A 19125-nucleotide genomic window follows, 5' to 3' on the forward strand; every position below is an offset into this window, starting at 1 on the left:
CGACTGCATTATACCAAGGATACAGACAGGGGAGGATACTATAAAACAGTGTTTGCTGCAACACAGCGGTTTCAGGTTTCAGGTCAATGAAATGTTGACATGACGAATTTGACATAGAGGGAAGATCGGGGCAGACTGTCAGCTGATATGTTGACATGACTTCTGACCGGACACAAATGTCATTATTATATCATCAACAGCAACTGACAGGCGGTAAGTACGTTTTCTAGCTAGTGATAATGTGGGTTTTGCAGTTGTAACGTTACTTTCTACAACACAGGATCTGTAGAATGGAACCGGGTTGGGTCAAACAACGAATACCAAGTCGTATAGCGGCAGAGTAAGATACCAGGTAGAGAGTGAGACATTTAGTTACGTTTTTCTCTCACCACGTTTATTCCGGGAAATGTCTGTCCTCTGGTAGTTATGGACAAACATGAATATAGGTACGTGGTGAGTTTGTTGTTGATGTTATGGGTGTAAGATGGCACACTGACGCCATCTGTTGGTAAATGTTCATTACTGCAACTCTTGTGTTTTACCGGGGTGCTTGAGATACCCGGATGCGTTGATCATGTACTTAACAAGACTGGTTACTCGCATCAATGCCTCTGTCTCGTCATTTAACATTCAAACAGTTGATGCCTATTCGTCAACTAGATGAATTGATCGTGCTACTTGTTTGAATGTTAAATGACGAGTCTTGTTCAGTACGTCACAATCTGGGCATCTCAAACACACCAGGAAAAAACATGCGCTTCAGTAATGAACATTTACCAATAGATGGCATCACTGTGCCATCTTACACCCATAACACTACTTTGTATGCGTTGTTTGTTGGTAACCTTGTTATTTACGAAGTTTTAGTAAACAGATTCCTGTTGGAATGTTCAATTCAAGGGGCTTTATTGGCATGGGAAACATGTGTTAATATTGCCAAAGCAAGTGAGGTAGATAATATACAAAGTCAAATAAACAATAAAAATTAACAGTAAACATCACACATACAGAAGTTTCAAAACAGTAAAGACATTACAAATGTCATATTATATATATATATACAGTGTTCTAACAATGTACAAATGGTTAAAGGACACGATAAAATAAATAAACATAAATATGGGTTGTATTTACAATGGTGTTTGTTCTTCACTGGTTGCCCTTTTCTCGTGGCAACAGGTCACAAATCAAATCAAATCAAATTTATTTGTCACATACACATGGTTAGCAGATGTTAATGCGACTGTAGCGAAATGCTTGTGCTTCTAGTTCCGACAATGCAGTAATAACGAACAAGTAATCTAACTAACAATTCCAAAAAAAACGACTGTCTTATACACAATTTAAGGGGATAAAGAATATGTACATAAGGATATATGAATGAGTGATGGTACAGAGCAGCATAGGCAAGATACAGTAGATGATATCGAGTACAGTATATACATATGAGATGAGTATGTAAACAAAGTGGCATAGTTAAAGTGGCTAGTGATACATGTATTACATAAGGATGCAGTCGATGATATAGAGTACAGTATCTACGTATGCATATGAGATGAATAATGTAGGGTAAGTAACATTATATAAGGTAGCATTGTTTAAAGTGGCTAGTGATATATTACATCATTTCCCATCAATTCCCATGATTAAAGTGGCTGGAGTAGAGTCAGTGGCATTGACAGTGTGTTGGCAGTAGCCACTCAATGTTAGTGGTGGCTGTTTAACAGTCTGATGGCCTTGAGATAGAAGCTGTTTTTCAGTCTCTCGGTCCCAGCTTTGATGCACCTGTACTGACCTCGCCTTCTGGATGACAGCGGGGTGAACAGGCAGTGGCTCGGGTGGTTGATGTCCTTGATGATCTTTATGGCCTTCCTGTAGCATCGGGTGGTGTAGGTGTCCTGGAGGGCAGGTAGTTTGCCCCCGGTGATGCGTTGTGCAGACCTCACTACCCTCTGGAGAGCCTTACGGTTGAGGGCGGTGCAGTTGCCATACCAGGCGGTGATACAGCCCGCCAGGATGCTCTCGATTGTGCATCTGTAGAAGTTTGTGAGTGCTTTTGGTGACAAGCCGAATTTCTTCAGCCTCCTGAGGTTGAAGAGGCGCTGCTGCGAGGTCTACTACACCTGTTGTATTCAGCATTTCACTGTAAGGTCTACTACACCTGTTGTATTCAGCATTTCACTGTGAGGTCTACTACACCTGTTCTATTCAGCATTTCACTGTGAGGTCTACTACACCTGTTGTTTTCAGCATTTCACTGTAAGGTCTACTACACCTGTTGTATTCAGCATTTCACTGTGAGGTCTACTACACCTGTTGTATTCAGCATTTCACTGCGAGGTCTGCTACACCTGTTGTATTCAGCATTTCACTGTAACGTCTACTACACCTGTTGTATTCAGCATTTCACTGCGAGGTCTACTACATCTGTTGTATTCAGCATTTCACTGCGAGGTCTACTACACCTGTTGTATTCAGCATTTCACTGCGAGGTCTACTACACCTGTTGTATTCAGCATTTCACTGTGAGGTCTACTGCACCTGTTGTATTCAGCATTTCACTGCGAGGTCTACTACACCTGTTGTATTCGGTGCATGTGACAAATACCATGTGATTTGAGGGTTTGTCTTGATGTATGAAGAGAAGCCCTCTGTCTCAGACATTGAAAACACCGGTTGTAGATGGGTACATTAGGATTAGCTATTGTAGTGGCAAATCGGTTCAAATATGACACACCCAGGAACTTTGTGAAAACCAATGTAGACTTTTAATACAACAGTATCTTAAGCTGGAGCGGTCCGCGGAACACACACACTTTTTTCAGAGCCCTCGCTCTGAGTTATACACCTACCATCTAAGTCCCTCCCATATGCAAATTAAGTTACATCCCAATCCGTGCTTCCTGCTTGTTCAGCCCAATAACGCCCCCATCTGCTTTCCATTAGATCCTAATGGTGACCAGACCCTTGCTTTGACCCTTCACTCAGCTTACTGTGTTCTCCTGTTTGTGTGTTATCTAGGGTCAGCAGACTGTGGGTCTCTTCTGTTTTTAGCATGCTCAGCTATACTAAAAATACTATACATTCCTCTATGCTATAGGCTTGCTTTATCTCTGTAATTAACTAAGTGTGTCTTTTGTATGTGTCTTTCATCTCCTTTAGCTTTAGGGTCCAGCTGCCCTGTAATTGATGTCTGTAATCCATCAGTTGGTCATTTGGCTGACCCCCTCCTTAGACAACCTCTGACCTTTGTATGTCCAGCTGCCCTAGGCGTCTATGTGTTGCCCTCTTCCATGGCCCCACTCTGGCTTCCTGTCCTATACAATAGACAATGTACCTTACCAGAATGGCAAATGCATCCCTCTTTTATATAAGACAGTATATTTATCCATATATGTACCTAATTTCTCCCACACTATGCATATAGATTTATTTTTTATTTCACTTTTATTTAACCAGGTAGGCAAGTTGAGAACAAGTTCTCAATTACTATTGCGACCTGACCAAGATAAAGCAAAGCAGTTCGACAGATACAAAGACACAGAGTTACACATGGAGTAAAACAAACATACAGTCAATAATACAGTCTAAACAAGTCTATATACAATGTGAGCAAATGAGGTGACAAATTATCAGAGCCTTGACACCTGTAGCCCAACAATAGCCCATCTATGGTGTAACATAATGGACCATACAGCCCATCTGTAGTGTAACACAGTGGACCATACAGCCCATCTATAGTGTAACATAGTGGACCATACAGCCCATCTATAGTGTAACACAGTGGACCATACAGCCCATCTATAGTGTAACATAGTGGACCATACAGCCCATCTATAGTGTAACATAGTGGACCATACAGCCCATCTATAGTGTAACACAGTGGACCATACAGCCCATCTATAGTGTAACATAGTGGACCATACAGCCCATCTATAGTGTAACATAGTGGACCATACAGCCCACCTATAGTGTAACATAGTGGACCATACAGCCCATCTATAGTGTAACACAGTGGACCATACAGCCCATCTATAGTGTAACATAGTGGACCATACAGCCCATCTATAGTGTAACATAGTGGACCATACAGCCCACCTATAGTGTAACATAGTGGACCATACAGCCCATCTATAGTGTATTATTGTAACATAGTGGACCATACAGCCCATCTATAGTGTAACATAGTGGACCATACAGCCCATCTATAGTGTAACATAGTGGACCATACAGCCCATCTATAGTGTAACATAGTGGACCATACAGCCCACCTATAGTGTAACATAGTGGACCATACAGCCCACCTATAGTGTAACATAGTGGACCATACAGCCCATCTATAGTGTATTATTGTAACATAGTGGACCATACAGCCCATCTATAGTGTAACATAGTGGACCATACAGCCCATCTATAGTGTAACAGTGGACCATACGGCCCATCTATAGTGTAACACAGTGGACCATACAGCCCATCTATAGTGTATTATTGTAACATAGTGGACCATACAGCCCATCTATAGTGTAACATAGTGGACCATACAGCCCATCTATAGTGTAACATAGTGGACCATACAGCCCATCTATAGTGTAACACAGTGGACCATACAGCCCATCTATAGTGTAACATAGTGGACCATACAGCCCATCTATAGTGTAACATAGTGGACCATACAGCCCATCTATAGTGTAACATAGTGGACCATACAGCCCATCTATAGTGTAACATAGTGGACCATACAGCCCATCTATAGTGTAACATAGTGGACCATACAGCCCATCTATAGTGTAACATAGTGGACCATACATCCCATCTATAGTGTAACATAGTGGACCATACAGCCCATCTATAGTGTAACATAGTGGACCATACAGCCCATCTATAGTGTAACATAGTGGACCATACAGCCCATCTATAGTGTAACACAGTGGACCATACAGCCCATCTATAGTGTAACATAGTGGACCATACAGCCCATCTATAGTGTAACATAGTGGACCATACAGCCCATCTATAGTGTAACACAGTGGACCATACAGCCCATCTATAGTGTAACATAGTGGACCATACAGCCCATCTATAGTGTATTATTGTAACATAGTGGACCATACAGCCCATCTATAGTGTAACATAGTGGACCATACAGCCCATCTATAGTGTAACATAGTGGACCATACAGCCCATCTATAGTGTAACATAGTGGACCATACAGCCCATCTATAGTGGACCATACAGCCCATCTATAGTGTAACATAGTGGACCATACAGCCCATCTATAGTGTAACATAGTGGACCATACAGCCCATCTATAGTGTAACATAGTGGACCATACAGCCCATCTATAGTGTAACACAGTGGACCATACAGCCCATCTATAGTGTAACACAGTGGACCATTCAGCCCATCTATAGTGTAACATAGTGGACCATACAGCCCATCTATAGTGTAACAGTGGACCATACAGCCCATCTATAGTGTAACATAGTGGACCATACAGCCCATCTATAGTGTAACATAGTGGACCATACAGCCCATCTATAGTGTAACATAGTGGACCATACAGCCCATCTATAGTGTAACACAGTGGACCATACAGCCCATCTATAGTGTAACATAGTGGACCATACAGCCCATCTATAGTGTAACACAGTGGACCATACAGCCCATCTATAGTGTAACACAGTGGACCATACAGCCCATCTATAGTGTAACATAGTGGACCATACAGCCCATCTATAGTGTAACATAGTGGACCATACAGCCCATCTATAGTGTAACATAGTGGACCATACAGCCCATCTATAGTGTAACACAGTGGACCATACAGACCATCTATAGTGTAACATAGTGGACCATACAGCCCATCTATAGTGTAACATAGTGGACCATACAGCCCATCTATAGTGTAACACAGTGGACCATACAGACCATCTATAGTGTAACATAGTGGACCATACAGCCCATCTATAGTGTAACACAGTGGACCATACAGACCATCTATAGTGTAACATAGTGGACCATACAGCCCATCTATAGTGTAACATAGTGGACAATACAGCCCATCTATAGTGTATTATTGTAACATAATGGACCATACAGCCAATCTATAGTGTAACATAGTGGACCATACAGCCCATCTATAGTGTAACATAGTGGACCATACAGCCCATCTATAGTGTAACACAGTGGACCATACAGCCCATCTATAGTGGACCATACAGCCCATCTATAGTGTAACATAACATTCACTATCAGATGTTCTATGAACAATAACCATGATAATCTGTAGAACAACTGATGCAGCATAGTGGCTAGAAAAGGTACAGAAGCCTGGGGTTGGTCTCACTTCCTGATTGGTATTATATTATTAAAAGGTACAGAAGCCTGGGGTTGGTCTCACTTCCTGATTGGTATTATATTATTAAAAGGTCCTGAAGCCTGGGGTTGGTCTCACTTCCTGATTGGTATTATATTATTAAAAGGTCCTGAAGCCTGGGGTTGGTCTCACTTCCTGATTGGTATTATATTATTAAAAGGTCCTGAAGCCTGGGGTTGGTCTCACTTCCTGATTGGTATTATATTATTAAAAGGTCCAGAAGCCTGGGGTTGGTCTCACTTCCTGATTGGTATTATTAAAAGGTCCAGAAGCCTGGCGTTGGTCTCACTTCCTGATTGGTATTATATTATTAAAAGGTCCTGAAGCCTGGGGTTGGTCTCACTTCCTGATTGGTATTATTAAAAGGTCCAGAAGCCTGGCGTTGGTCTCACTTCCTGATTGGTATTATATTATTAAAAGGTCCTGAAGCCTGGGGTTGGTCTCACTTCCTGATTGGTATTATATTATTAAAAGGTCCTGAAGCCTGGGGTTGGTCTCACTTCCTGATTGGTATTATATTATTAAAAGGTCCTGAAGCCTGGGGTTGGTCTCACTTCCTGATTGGTATTATTAAAAGGTCCAGAAGCCTGGCGTTGGTCTCACTTCCTGATTGGTATTATATTATTAAAAGGTCCTGAAGCCTGGGGTTGGTCTCACTTCCTGATTGGTATTATTAAAAGGTCCAGAAGCCTGGCGTTGGTCTCACTTCCTGATTGGTATTATATTATTAAAAGGTCCTGAAGCCTGGGGTTGGTCTCACTTCCTGATTGGTATTATATTATTAAAAGGTCCTGAAGCCTGGGGTTGGTCTCACTTCCTGATTGGTATTATATTATTAAAAGGTCCAGAAGCCTGGGGTTGGTCTCACTTCCTGATTGGTATTATTAAAAGGTACAGAAGCCTGGGGTTGGTCCATCTGCATTTACCCCACTGGCCACTTCCTGATTGGTATTATTAATACATAAATAATGACTAGTTATTATTCATTCTAAAATGAATGTTTTCATTTATATGATAAAATATGGTCATTGTCCTGTTCTCTCTGTCGTGTAGTGATGGTCATTCAGTCTTCTGTGAGCCGGATCATTTGTCTCGGTTCACCTAAAAAGAGACGTTCACTCGGCTCCCAAACGGCTGTTCGTTCAGTATGGTTTAGAAATGGAATAAAATATGACAAAATTGTTCATACAAACTCTAAAGCGTTGACTACCATTATGTCAGATGGTGAAATGTGAGTTGAAATAATACATTTTTACCAAATTATTAGATGGCCTGCAACAACAAACATGGCCTGAAATAGCTGGTCCTTTCACTATATGATGTGCATTGAGACATTTACACACAGAAAGAAAATGTGTGGACCAGAATGTGGCGCTCTTCTCTCCTCTCTAAACTGTTCTTGCACGGAGGAAATACCATCAGAGAATTAAAAAATAATAATTCATACAAATCATTGAACCAAAAGGAACATTTCATTTCACATTTATTTTGAGTCAAAGAGACAAAGGTCTCTTTTCCAGGTGAGTCCTGTACAGCACCACAATACAATAAACACATGACACCTTCAAATAAATACAATTATACACTACAATACACGAAAAGCTAAATACGATCATATAAAACAAACAGGCTTTCAGAGTGGCTCAGTTGTCTCAGGCACTGCATCTCAGAACAAGAGGTGTCAATGCAGTACCTGGTTCGAATCCAGGCTGTATCACATCCGGCTGTGCTTGGGAGTCCAATAGAATTTGTTCTTAGCGGGCTTGACTAGTTAAATAAAGGTTACAATTTTAAAAAACAATAAAATGACCTCGAGGCACCAATTCCTCAAATCTTAGTGCATTGTTGAATATTCCAAACGTAAAGAAACCAAAGGCTGATTTACCTAAATCTCTAGACCCCAAATGAAATATTTAGACCCCTTGACTTTTCCCACATTTTTTTACATTTACAACCTTATTCTAAAATGGATTAAATCGTGTTTTTTTTTTGGCATTCTTTGGTACCTGGCTGGGTAAATAAGTTATTTCAGGTTTTATTTTTAAATACATTTGCTAAAGATTCTAAATACCCGTTTTTGTCATTATGGGGTAATGTGATGTCATTATGGGGTAATGTGATGTCATTATGGGGTATTGTGATGTCATTATGGGGTATTGTGTCTAGATTGATGACGATTTTATTTAATCCATTTTAGAATAAGTCTGTAAAGTAACAGAATGTGGAAAAGGGGAAGGGGTGTGAATACCTTACGAAGGCACTGTATCTAAACCAGCACCTCTATCAGAGCCCCCCACCTCTTGATTTTCAAAACGACATCTTCGGAAATTCGTTGCAGTGACGAGGAAAACTCTAGGGAGTGTTTCCCCCATCTTTTCATGGGAACTCAAACGCTACAGACCCGTCGCCCTCACGTCTCCTGTGATGGTCCCCTCCGAGAGGTTAACAATCATTACTCTCTAACCCAGTCAGTGGGCGCTGGTGGGAGGAGATATAGGAGGACAGGCTCATTGTAATGGCTGGAACGGAATCACTGGAACGGAGTCAAACATGTGGTTTCCATATGTGTGATACCATTCCATTGATTCCCAAAACAAAACGATGTACCCCTTTAGGTCTCCAGGAGCAAGATTGAGAAACAATGTAACCCTCACCAACTCAGCCTCCAGATTACTGGCACAGTTAAAGGTCATTACGACCCCAGAGACAAATCTTAGTACCTGAGAAGAGCCTGATAAGACTGTCCCTTCTGCAACTCCCTACGTGTGACCTCTGTCGCGACCCCGACAATACAGAAGTCTCTCACCAACTCAGCCAGGCAATGATTGCTTCTGTATGCAATAGCTGGTCCTTTCACTATATGCATTGTCCCTGTGCATTGTCCCTGTGCATTGTCCCTGTCAAATAAATCAGCACCTATTACAGACTACATAAACTACACCAAAGATGTCTGATATAAAGAACTAATGCTTCTGATATAGTGCTATATATGGAGTGGCAGGTAGACTAGTGCCATATATGGAGTGGCAGGTAGACTAGTGGTTAAGAGCGTGGGGCCAGTAACCAATGTCGATGGTTCAAATCCCTGAACCAACAAGATGAAAAGTCTGCCAATGTACCCTTGAGCAAGGCACTTAACCCTAATTGTTCCTGTAAGTTGCTCTGGATAAGCGAGTCTCCTAAATTACTAAAATGTAAACATAACCATGCATATTCCTATGTAGTCATAGTTAAGGTCCTTGTAACATCGCAGTGCTAGCTGTGCCACCGGCCTAATCTTCCTCATTCTTCGTCGTCTCCTTGTTCTTCATTACTGACGTCCACGCTTCCTGTTTAAACGGGATGAGAGACAGGATTAGAACAGAACTGTCTAATAGAACCTCACATGAACAGTCAACTAACAGCCACCTGTCCTCATTCATTACAGCTACAGTGGTGGTTGTACTCATTCATTACAGCTACAGTGGTGGTTGTACTCATTCATTACAGCTACAGTGGTGGTTGTACTCATTCATTACAGCTACAGTGGAGGTTGTACTCATTCATTACAGCTACAGTGGTGGTTGTACTCATTCATTACAGCTACAATGGTGGTTGTACTCATTCATTACAGCTACAATGGTGGTTGTACTCATTCATTACAGCTACAGTGGTGGTTGTACTCATTCATTACAGCTACAGTGGTGGTTGTATTCATTCATTCATTACAGCTACAGTGGAGGTTGTACTCATTCATTACAGCTACAGTGGTGGTTGTATTCATTCATTCATTACAGCTACAGTGGTGGTTGTACTCATTCATTACAGCTACAGTGGTGGTTGTACTCATTCATTACAGCTACAGTGGTGGTTGTAGCGTGAGTGGAAGTAGGGAGATCTTATATTATATCTTATATATATTTTATTCTTATTCTTATCTTATAAAGGTGTTGAACTAAAAGTTGACAGCTGAATAACATGTGAAAGCAGCTCTTTGTTCGTTGAGTCTCTAGTTTTGGTTTTGAAATCTCACAGTATTTGATGCGTGTTAGAGCCTTTGTTTAACAGCCTATGGCATGAAGAAACCATGCAGACATTCATCTGAGTTATCTGATTGGCCAGCGGTAGGCCTATAGGTGCACTTGATTTGCTCTCTGGGCCTGCCAGTTAGGCAGAATTCTACCTTACAGTTGAAGTCTGAAGTTTGAAGTTTACATCCATACCTTTCAGCTTTTATTTTTTTAAATCACATCATTGTGTGTGTACTATTGTTTGTACAGATGAACATGGTACCTTCAGGCGTTAAAGTAGTAGCTCCACCACATAACACTACCACACCAGGAAGTAACACTACCACACCAGGAAGTAACACTACCACACCAGGAAGTTTGACTTACTTTTCTGAAGGTCAAATATCCCTTTTTTTATCAACAGGTAGAGACCTCCAGCTACAGCTACAGCTTCAACAAGAACTGCTCCAAGAACTGTCAGCCAGCAGGAATGACACGTCTTAGGAAACATTTGATCTGAAACACAGGATGTAGAATTATTACAATACCTAATGCTTATTACACATTAAATGACTTTTAAAACAGGACATTTTGAACAGATAGTGCCTTCATTCAAATATCCAAAACTCTCACCTGGAACATGAACCTGTCTCTCCTTCATGTGTTTGATCTCCAACTGTTGAACGCGACAGGTGAAGGTGTTGTTGTCAGACTTCGGGACGATGACATGGCTTGTCACAGTGTAGCAGCCTTCACGGTCTCTGGACGTCTCTGTAGGTCCAGCAGCAGGGAGGACACGTCCCTGAGCGTCAAACCACTCCATGACAGGCTCTGGGTAGCAGCCTTCAGCCTCACACCGCAGGACCACCTCATCGCCTTCCATTCCCCCAATGATGATAACTGGTCTGGACACAGCACCTATACAGATATACCACGGCTTTCAGCCAATCAGCATTCAGGGCTCAAACCACCTAGTTTCTAATGTTTGTGATATCAGACCGTATACCACAGCTTTCAGCCAATCAGCATTCAGGTCTCAAACCACCTAGTTTATAATGTTTGTGATATCAGACCATATACCACAGGTATGACAAAACAATACTTTACTGTTCTGTTACCTTGGTAACGTGTTCTGTTACCTTGGTAAACAGTTTACAATAGCAATAAGGCAACTCAGGGTTAGTAGTATATGGCCAATATACCACGGCTAATGGCTGTATCGTGCACAAGGACAGGCCATAGCCGTGATATATCGGCCATATACCACACCCCCTCAGGCCTTATTGCTTAAATATAACACAAGGGTCTGTTGATATTCTTGGACCTTTAAATTAAAAGAGGAACGAACAATAGATCTCAGCATTGTACATGGACTTGGGTTAAGGTAAGTATGTAGTCTAACCAATCTACAGTATGTAACTAATACTCATCATGCAATGGACTTGACATTGAACTCACCCTTGATTTCATGAGATCTGTCTCTTAAGGGGGTTTGGGTGGTCAGCAGGTGTGTTGACTCACCAACATGGAGTTGAATGATGGTTTTCTGGTGGTTCAGCAGTGGAATGTAACAGGTGTAGTTTCCAGCATCAGAGAGTTTCACTCTGATCAACTTTAAACTAGTGTTGCCGTTCTCTAGTTCTTCTTTAAACAGTGAGGTCCTTCCCCTGAAGACTGGATTCTGGAGCACAAGATCGTCCTTCTCATCTCTGTAAAGATGGACCTCTTTTGGTTTTAGGTCCGGTCTCTGCCACTCTACTGACTGATACACAGCACTGACGGTGTGTCTCAGGGTGCAAGGCAGGATGACGTCATCACCAACTAAGGCCACAATGGGTTGACCTGTCCGTGAGAAAAACAGATTACAGATTCATATACTTTGAGACAAAGCAAGATATATGCCTACTGAATGTTGAGCAGGTGGATAGTGACTCCCACAACAGCTAAGGTCATTTGAACCATGAAATGGTCTATGAACATTGACTAACATCAGTCCTACAAATGTGAACTTTACTCTCATACACAATTCAATAAAGCGTCTCACTAAATAGTAGGGATCAGTTAGAACAATCTGTTTATTGATGAGTTGATCGGAGGTGTTTGAATCAAATCACAGACATGAAAAAGGCTGCATTTCCACAGACAGCTGATCTCTCTTTGGTGAGAGCTTTCACATGATGCTAGGCGACCTCAGGAGACACTTTTAAAAGGTCCAATCTGAAGATCAAATCATTTCTGGGTAAATATTAAGTACGTTATTCTGACTGACTGTTTTCACTCCATGTGATCTCATCTCGGTACCTAATGGCAGTCAGGCTACCTCTGGCGAGCACATGGAGGGCTGTGCGGTCCCCCAAAGAAATGCCACCCCACACCATGACTGACCCACCGCCAAACCGGTCATGCTGGAGGATGTTGCAGGCAGCAGAACGTTCTCCACGGCGTCTCCAGACTCTGTCACATGTGCTCAGTGTGAACCTGCTTTCATCTGTGAAGAGCACAGGGCGCCAGTGGCGATTTGCCAATCTTGGTGTTCTCTGGCAAATTTCAAATGTCCTGCACGGTGTTGGGCTGTAAGGCGGGCCCTCATACCACCCTCATGGAGTCTGCTCAAATGGTCAGAAACAGACACATGCACATTTGTCATTTTGCAGGGCTCTGGCAGTGCTCCTCCTGCTCCTCCTTGCACAAAGGCGGAGGTAGTGGTCCTGCTGCTGGGTTGTTGCCCTCCTCCACATCTCCTGATGTACTGGCCTGTCTCCTGGTAGCACCTCCATGCTCTGGACACTACGCTGACAGACACAGCAAACCTTCTTGCCACAGCTTTCATTGATGTGCCATCCTGGATGAGCTGCACTACCTGAGCCACTTGTGTGGGTTGTAGACTCCGTCTCATGCGACCACTAGAGTGAAAGCACCCCCAGCATTCAAAAGTGTCCAAAACATCAGCCAGGAAGCATAGGAACTAAGAAGTGGTCTGTGGTCACCACCTGCAGAACCACTCCTTTATTGGGGGTGTCTTGCTAATTGCCTATAATTTCCACCTGTTGTCTATTCAATTTGCACAACAGCATGTGACATGTATTGTCAATCAGTGTTGCTTCCTAAGTGGACAGTTTGATTTCACAGAAGTGTGATTGACTTGGAGTTACATTGTGTTGTTTAAGTGTTCCCTTTATTTTTTTGAGCAGTATATATATATATATATATATATATATATATATATATATATATATATATATATATATATATATATATATATATATATATATATATATATATATATATATATATATATATATATATATATATATATATATATATATATATATATATATATATGATACTTATCTTGCTCCTTTGCACCCCATCTATCTGTACTTGCCCATTCATCTTCTGCACATCTACCATTCCAGTGTTTAATTGCCATATTGTAACTACTTCGCCACCATGGCCTATTTACTTGCCTTAACTCCCTTATCCTCATTTGCTGTATATAGACTTGTTCCTTATTGTATGTTTGTTACTTTACTCCATGTGTAACTCTGTTGTTGAATGTGTCGAACTGCTGTGCTTTATCTTGGCCAGGTCTCAGTTGTAAATGAGAACTTGTTCTCAACTAGCCTACCTGGTTAAATAAAGGTGTTCTCAACTAGCCTACCTGGTTAAATAAAGGTGTTCTCAACTAGCCTACCTGGTTAAATAAAGGTGTTCTCAACTAGCCTACCTGGTTAAATAAAGGTGTTCTCAACTAGCCTACCTGGTTAAATAAAGGTGTTCTCAACTAGCCTACCTGGTTAAATAAAGGTGTTCTCAACTAGCCTACCTGGTTAAATAAAGGTGTTCTCAACTAGCCTACCTGGTTAAATAAAGGTGAAATAAAATTTAAAATACTTAAGAAAAATGGACACCTAATCAAAATTACCTCGATGAATTATGAAGGCTGTGCGCTTTTTTTTTGTCAATACATAAATGCTTAAAACATTGTTTTAAAAAGGTACCAAATAAAAACAACGACAAAACGCCATTCCTTCCCCAATAGGCTGGACAGGTGTAATGAAAGTGTGTAAAATGACCATAACAAGTGTTCAAATCGCCTGTAAAAACACACTTGGATGGGTGAAAAAAAAGGACATTTGAAAAGTGTAGCCCTCCCCTCAACTTTTGTCATTGGATCTACACGAATCACGTATTTTGGATTCAAAACGGTGAATTTCGCCTAAAAGGTGACTAGTTTGCATCCCAAGACAAGATTGGGTGGATATAATTTGTCGAACGTTCCAACAGGAATCTGAAACTTCGTAAATAACAAGACAAACCAACAAACAACGCATGCAAAGTAGTGTTATGGGTGTAAGATGGCACAGTGATGCCATCTATTGGTAAATGTTCATCACTGAAGCGCATGTTTTTTCCTGGTGTGTTTGAGATGCCCAGATTGTGACGTACTTAACAAGACTCGTCATTTAACATTCAAACAAGTATCACGATCAATTCAACTAGTTGACGAATAGGCATCAACTCACCACGTACCTATATTCATGTTTGTCCATAACTACCAGAGTGAGGACAGACATTTCCCGGAATAAACGTGGTGAGAGAAAAACGTAACTAAATGTCTCACTCTCTACCTGGTATTTTACTCTGCCGCTATACGACTTGGTATTCGTTGTTTGACCCAACCCGGTTCCATTCTACAGATCCTGTGTTTTACAAAGTAACGTTACAACTGCAAAACCCACATTATCACCAGCTAGAAAACGTACTTACCGCCTGGAGAACTTGCTGTTGATGATATAATAATTAGTAAACACAACATGCAGACGGAATAAATCCTCATATTGTCCGGTTAAAGACAGAAGTCATGTAGAACTATAGGATCATGTCAACGTGACAGGATACATTGACGTGAAACCGCTGAGCTGCAGCAAACACACTGTCTTATAGTTTCCTCTCCTGTCTGTATCCTTGGTATAATGCAGTCGACCAGCCCTTCCCTCTCTGCTGAAGTATTTCGCCACAGCGTTCGGTACTTTATTAGGAAGCGGTGTGTAAACATCCCACATCCCCACGTGCTATTTTACAGGCCGGGAGCCAATAACTAGTGCTCTCACACACCCCTCATTACCATATTTGTAACCTTGTCAGCTCGGGGGTTTGAACTTGCAACCTTCCACTTACTAGTCCAACCCTCTAACCACTAGGCTACCCTGCCGCCCCAATATCTAGCAACAGCCTGTAATGGCTTATATTTTGTGTCTACAACTCAGTGCAACGATTTCGATGTGAAGATTGCCATGTCTAAGATACTTCACACAGCCAACATCAGATAATATTTAATCATATATATATATGGTAATGGCTATAATGTAAAATACAGAATCCCGCAAGATAGTGTTTAGTGTTTATATATTGGAGAGTCGAGACCAAATCACGGACGCTGGACAGAGTCGATTTCAGTTTTAATGAGTCAAAGTGCACGGATCTAGTTCATACAACTCGGCAAGGAGTCAGGTGAAAAAGAGGCCTTATACAAAGGTTACATTCATTTTTATACATAGAATAAAGTAGGTGGAGTCTTGTCGTTTTGGTCTTCTGACTGGTCACAGAGCGGGCCCCATTGATGCAAAGTCCTGTTCTCTGAGATCCCGACCAGTAGAGGGGGGAGATGTGTGTTTATACTAGGAGATGTTTGTGTCAGGGGTTCGTGAGGTGGAGGGGCAGTTTTTATGGCTGGGTGTATGTGTTCATGCGATGGAATGTCTTTGTTTCCTGGGGTCGGGAGACAACCAAGCTGAGGGGATAGTTTTAGGGGGGTAGTTTTATTGCTGGCTGTGTGAGCTAGTTCCTGTTTTAGCAAGGGTACGTAAGATGACTTGAGTCAGGCGGTTTGGCTTAGCGCTGTATAATATATGAGCTATAACAATAGACATGTCTAAGTTACGTTTTTTATTTATTTAGAAACATCCGTTTAAGGGAATACTTAAGATCCCCAAATCCTGATATTTCAGCTGAACATGTTGGTTTCTCACCTGTGTAACAGGGTTGGTTATGTTTCCACTTGCCTCGAAAGAAATGTGTATTTAATGTTCAAGCATTCTTATTGGTTAGTTCAACTCTGATGACAATAAGGTGTGTTGTGATTGGCCCCGCTTGCAGATAGGGGCAGATCGCGAACATCAGATCTCCCCAGTATGTAAATGTGATGCAATGGGTAGGTCACCCTCTGAATACTGTTTTCTATTTTACAATGTGTACAAGTTTGCTGTACGTTACTGATTTATACATGTGTGGGTATATGGTACCTGTTAGGGATTGAGGGGCTCTCTGGGATGTGCTTTGGCGTATGATTGCTGTAAATAAGTGTGTTAGCTAGCATACACCGATGTAATGGTCACATTAGCCCACTGCTAACACAGTTGTCTTCATGCTACAGATTAATGCCGTCGACAGCCATCAATACCGTTCAGTCCTGCACAACTAACGTGCTGTTTCTCATTTAACAACAACAGAAATAAATGCTCAACTGGGACCACTGACCGAAGTGATTTATTTTGAGAAAACACAACGCATGGAGAGCACATATACATCTGTTACACCTGCACGTACTCAGACCCCTTTTAGAAGTAAGAGGTATTTAGTACCGCCAGCCAATCACAATCTCTTTGGTGTTAATCTACAGGAGAACAAACAGGAGAACATCTCTTACCATCATTTACCTCTGGATGATAAACAAGCTTTGCTTGATTTACAATCCGATAGTCAGTCCTTACCCTCCCTGCTGATAAGGGTGGGTCGGTTGTACTCATGGATAGGACAGTTTATGTAAATGAGGGTCATAGACAGCTGCTTGACAACACCTTTTACAAGAAACTCAGAAGTGACCCCACTTCCCAATTTCAGAATACTATATTTACTGTCCTAGATGGGTATTTAAGTTCTGGTCAGATCACCAAAAAAGAACACCACTTTGTGTATTTTCCACCATAATTTGCAAATAAATTCATAAAAAATCCTACAATGTGATTTTCTGGATTTTTTCCCCCTCATTTTGTCTTTCATAGTTGAAGTGTACCTATGATGAAAATTACAGGCCTCTCATATTTTTGGGAGAACTTGCACAATTGGTGGCTGACTAAATATTTTTTGCCCCACTGTGCTGAGGAGTGGCAGATACTGAGAAGTGGCTGTAGATCTTGAAAACAAGATCAATATCCACTGACTGCTGATCGCAGGCATTATGAGCTATGTGAGTTGGGTCATTTTCTTTCAGAATGATTGTTGGCACTGCTCAATAACTGGTAAAAGGAAAGTGGTTTTCCAAAGTTGACATTATCTGCTGCATAGGCTGTGATGTGTCTAATATCCAGTTCATGTTTTTCCAGACAGTTCATCAGAGTTTGATGTCTGCCATTTGCAGTTTACCACAGCACCCTTCACTTTATCACAGGCGACAGTTTTAATACTCATCACTACATCCTGTATCTAAAGGTTGGTTGTGTGATTGAATATTTATTTATTTTAATTTTTATTTTACCTTTATTTAACCAGGTAGGCAAGTTGAGAACAAGTTCTCATTTACAATTGCGACCTGGCCAAGATAAAGCAAAGCAGTTCGACAGATAAAACGACACAGAGTTACACATGGAGTAAAAACAAACATACAGTCAATAATGCAGTATAAACAAGTCTATATACAATGTGAGCAAATGAGGTGAGAAGGGAGGTAAAGGCAAAAAAGGCCATGATGGCAAAGTAAGTACAATATAGCAAGTAAAATACTGGAATGGTAGTTTTGCAATGGAAGAATGTGCAAAGTAGAAATAAAAAATAATGGGGTGCAAAGCAGCAAAATAAATAAATAAATAAAAATTAAATACAGTTGGGAAAGAGGTAGTTGTTTGGGCTAAATTATAGGTGGGCTATGTACAGGTGCAGTAATCTGTGAGCTGCTCTGACAGTTGGTGCTTAAAGCTAGTGAGGGAGATAAGTGTTTCCAGTTTCAGAGATTTTTGTAGTTCGTTCCAGTCATTGGCAGCAGAGAACTGGAAGGAGAGGCGGCCAAAGAAAGAATTGGTTTTGGGGGTGACTAGAGAGATATACCTGCTGGAGCGTGTGCTACAGGTGGGAGATGCTATGGTGACCAGCGAGCTGAGATAAGGGGGGACTTTACCTAGCAGGGTCTTGTAGATGACATGGAGCCAGTGGGTTTGGCGACGAGTATGAAGCGAGGGCCAGCCAACGAGAGCGTACAGGTCGCAATGGTGGGTAGTATATGGGGCTTTGGTGATAAAACGGATTGCACTGTGATAGACTGCATCCAATTTGTTGAGTAGGGTATTGGAGGCTATTTTGTAAATGACATCGCCAAAGTCGAGGATTGGTAGGATGGTCAGTTTTACAAGGGTATGTTTGGCAGCATGAGTGAAGGATGCTTTGTTGCGAAATAGGAAGCCAATTCTAGATTTAACTTTGGATTGGAGATGTTTGATATGGGTCTGGAAGGAGAGTTTACAGTCTAACCAGACACCTAAGTATTTGTAGTTGTCCACGTATTCTAAGTCAGAGCCGTCCAGAGTAGTGATGTTGGACAGGCGGGTAGGTGCAGGTAGCGATCGGTTGAAGAGCATGCATTTAGTTTTACTTGTATTTAAGAGCAATTGGAGGCCACGGAAGGAGAGTTGTATGGCATTGAAGCTTGCCTGGAGGGTTGTTAACACAGTGTCCAAAGAAGGGCCGGAAGTATACAGAATGGTGTCG

At 41.5% G+C, this 19125-nt stretch overlaps 1 protein-coding gene and 1 long non-coding RNA gene across 5 annotated transcripts in view; one reads left to right on the forward strand and one right to left on the reverse strand.

Annotated features, from left to right (window-relative positions):
- Positions 1–10952, forward strand: LOC116353924 (uncharacterized). Its single transcript, XR_004203329.1, has 2 exons — positions 1–213; positions 10790–10952. It is a non-coding gene; the product is annotated as an uncharacterized LOC116353924 (long non-coding RNA).
- LOC109876459 (butyrophilin subfamily 1 member A1-like) overlaps positions 7842–19125 on the reverse strand; it is a 20236-nt gene continuing 8952 nt past the window's right edge. Inside the window, exons 1-5 of one of the 4 annotated variants that reach the window (XM_031791671.1) lie at positions 15136–15488; positions 11824–12207; positions 10999–11283; positions 10753–10881; positions 7842–9705 (exon numbers count right to left, since the gene is read on the reverse strand). In XM_031791671.1, coding sequence (XP_031647531.1) covers positions 9659–9705; positions 10753–10881; positions 10999–11283; positions 11824–12207; positions 15136–15205 — 915 coding nt within the window. In that variant the 5' untranslated portion in view covers positions 15206–15488 and the 3' untranslated portion in view covers positions 7842–9658. Of the gene's footprint in view, positions 9706–10752; positions 10882–10998; positions 11284–11823; positions 12208–15135; positions 15489–19125 lie in introns of those variants that run through there. The other 3 variants (XM_031791673.1, XM_020468874.2, XM_031791672.1) reach the window with 3 other exon arrangements.

Source organism: Oncorhynchus kisutch, linkage group LG16 (assembly GCF_002021735.2).
Source record: "Oncorhynchus kisutch isolate 150728-3 linkage group LG16, Okis_V2, whole genome shotgun sequence".
In the NCBI taxonomy this organism is placed as follows: domain Eukaryota; kingdom Metazoa; phylum Chordata; class Actinopteri; order Salmoniformes; family Salmonidae; genus Oncorhynchus; species Oncorhynchus kisutch.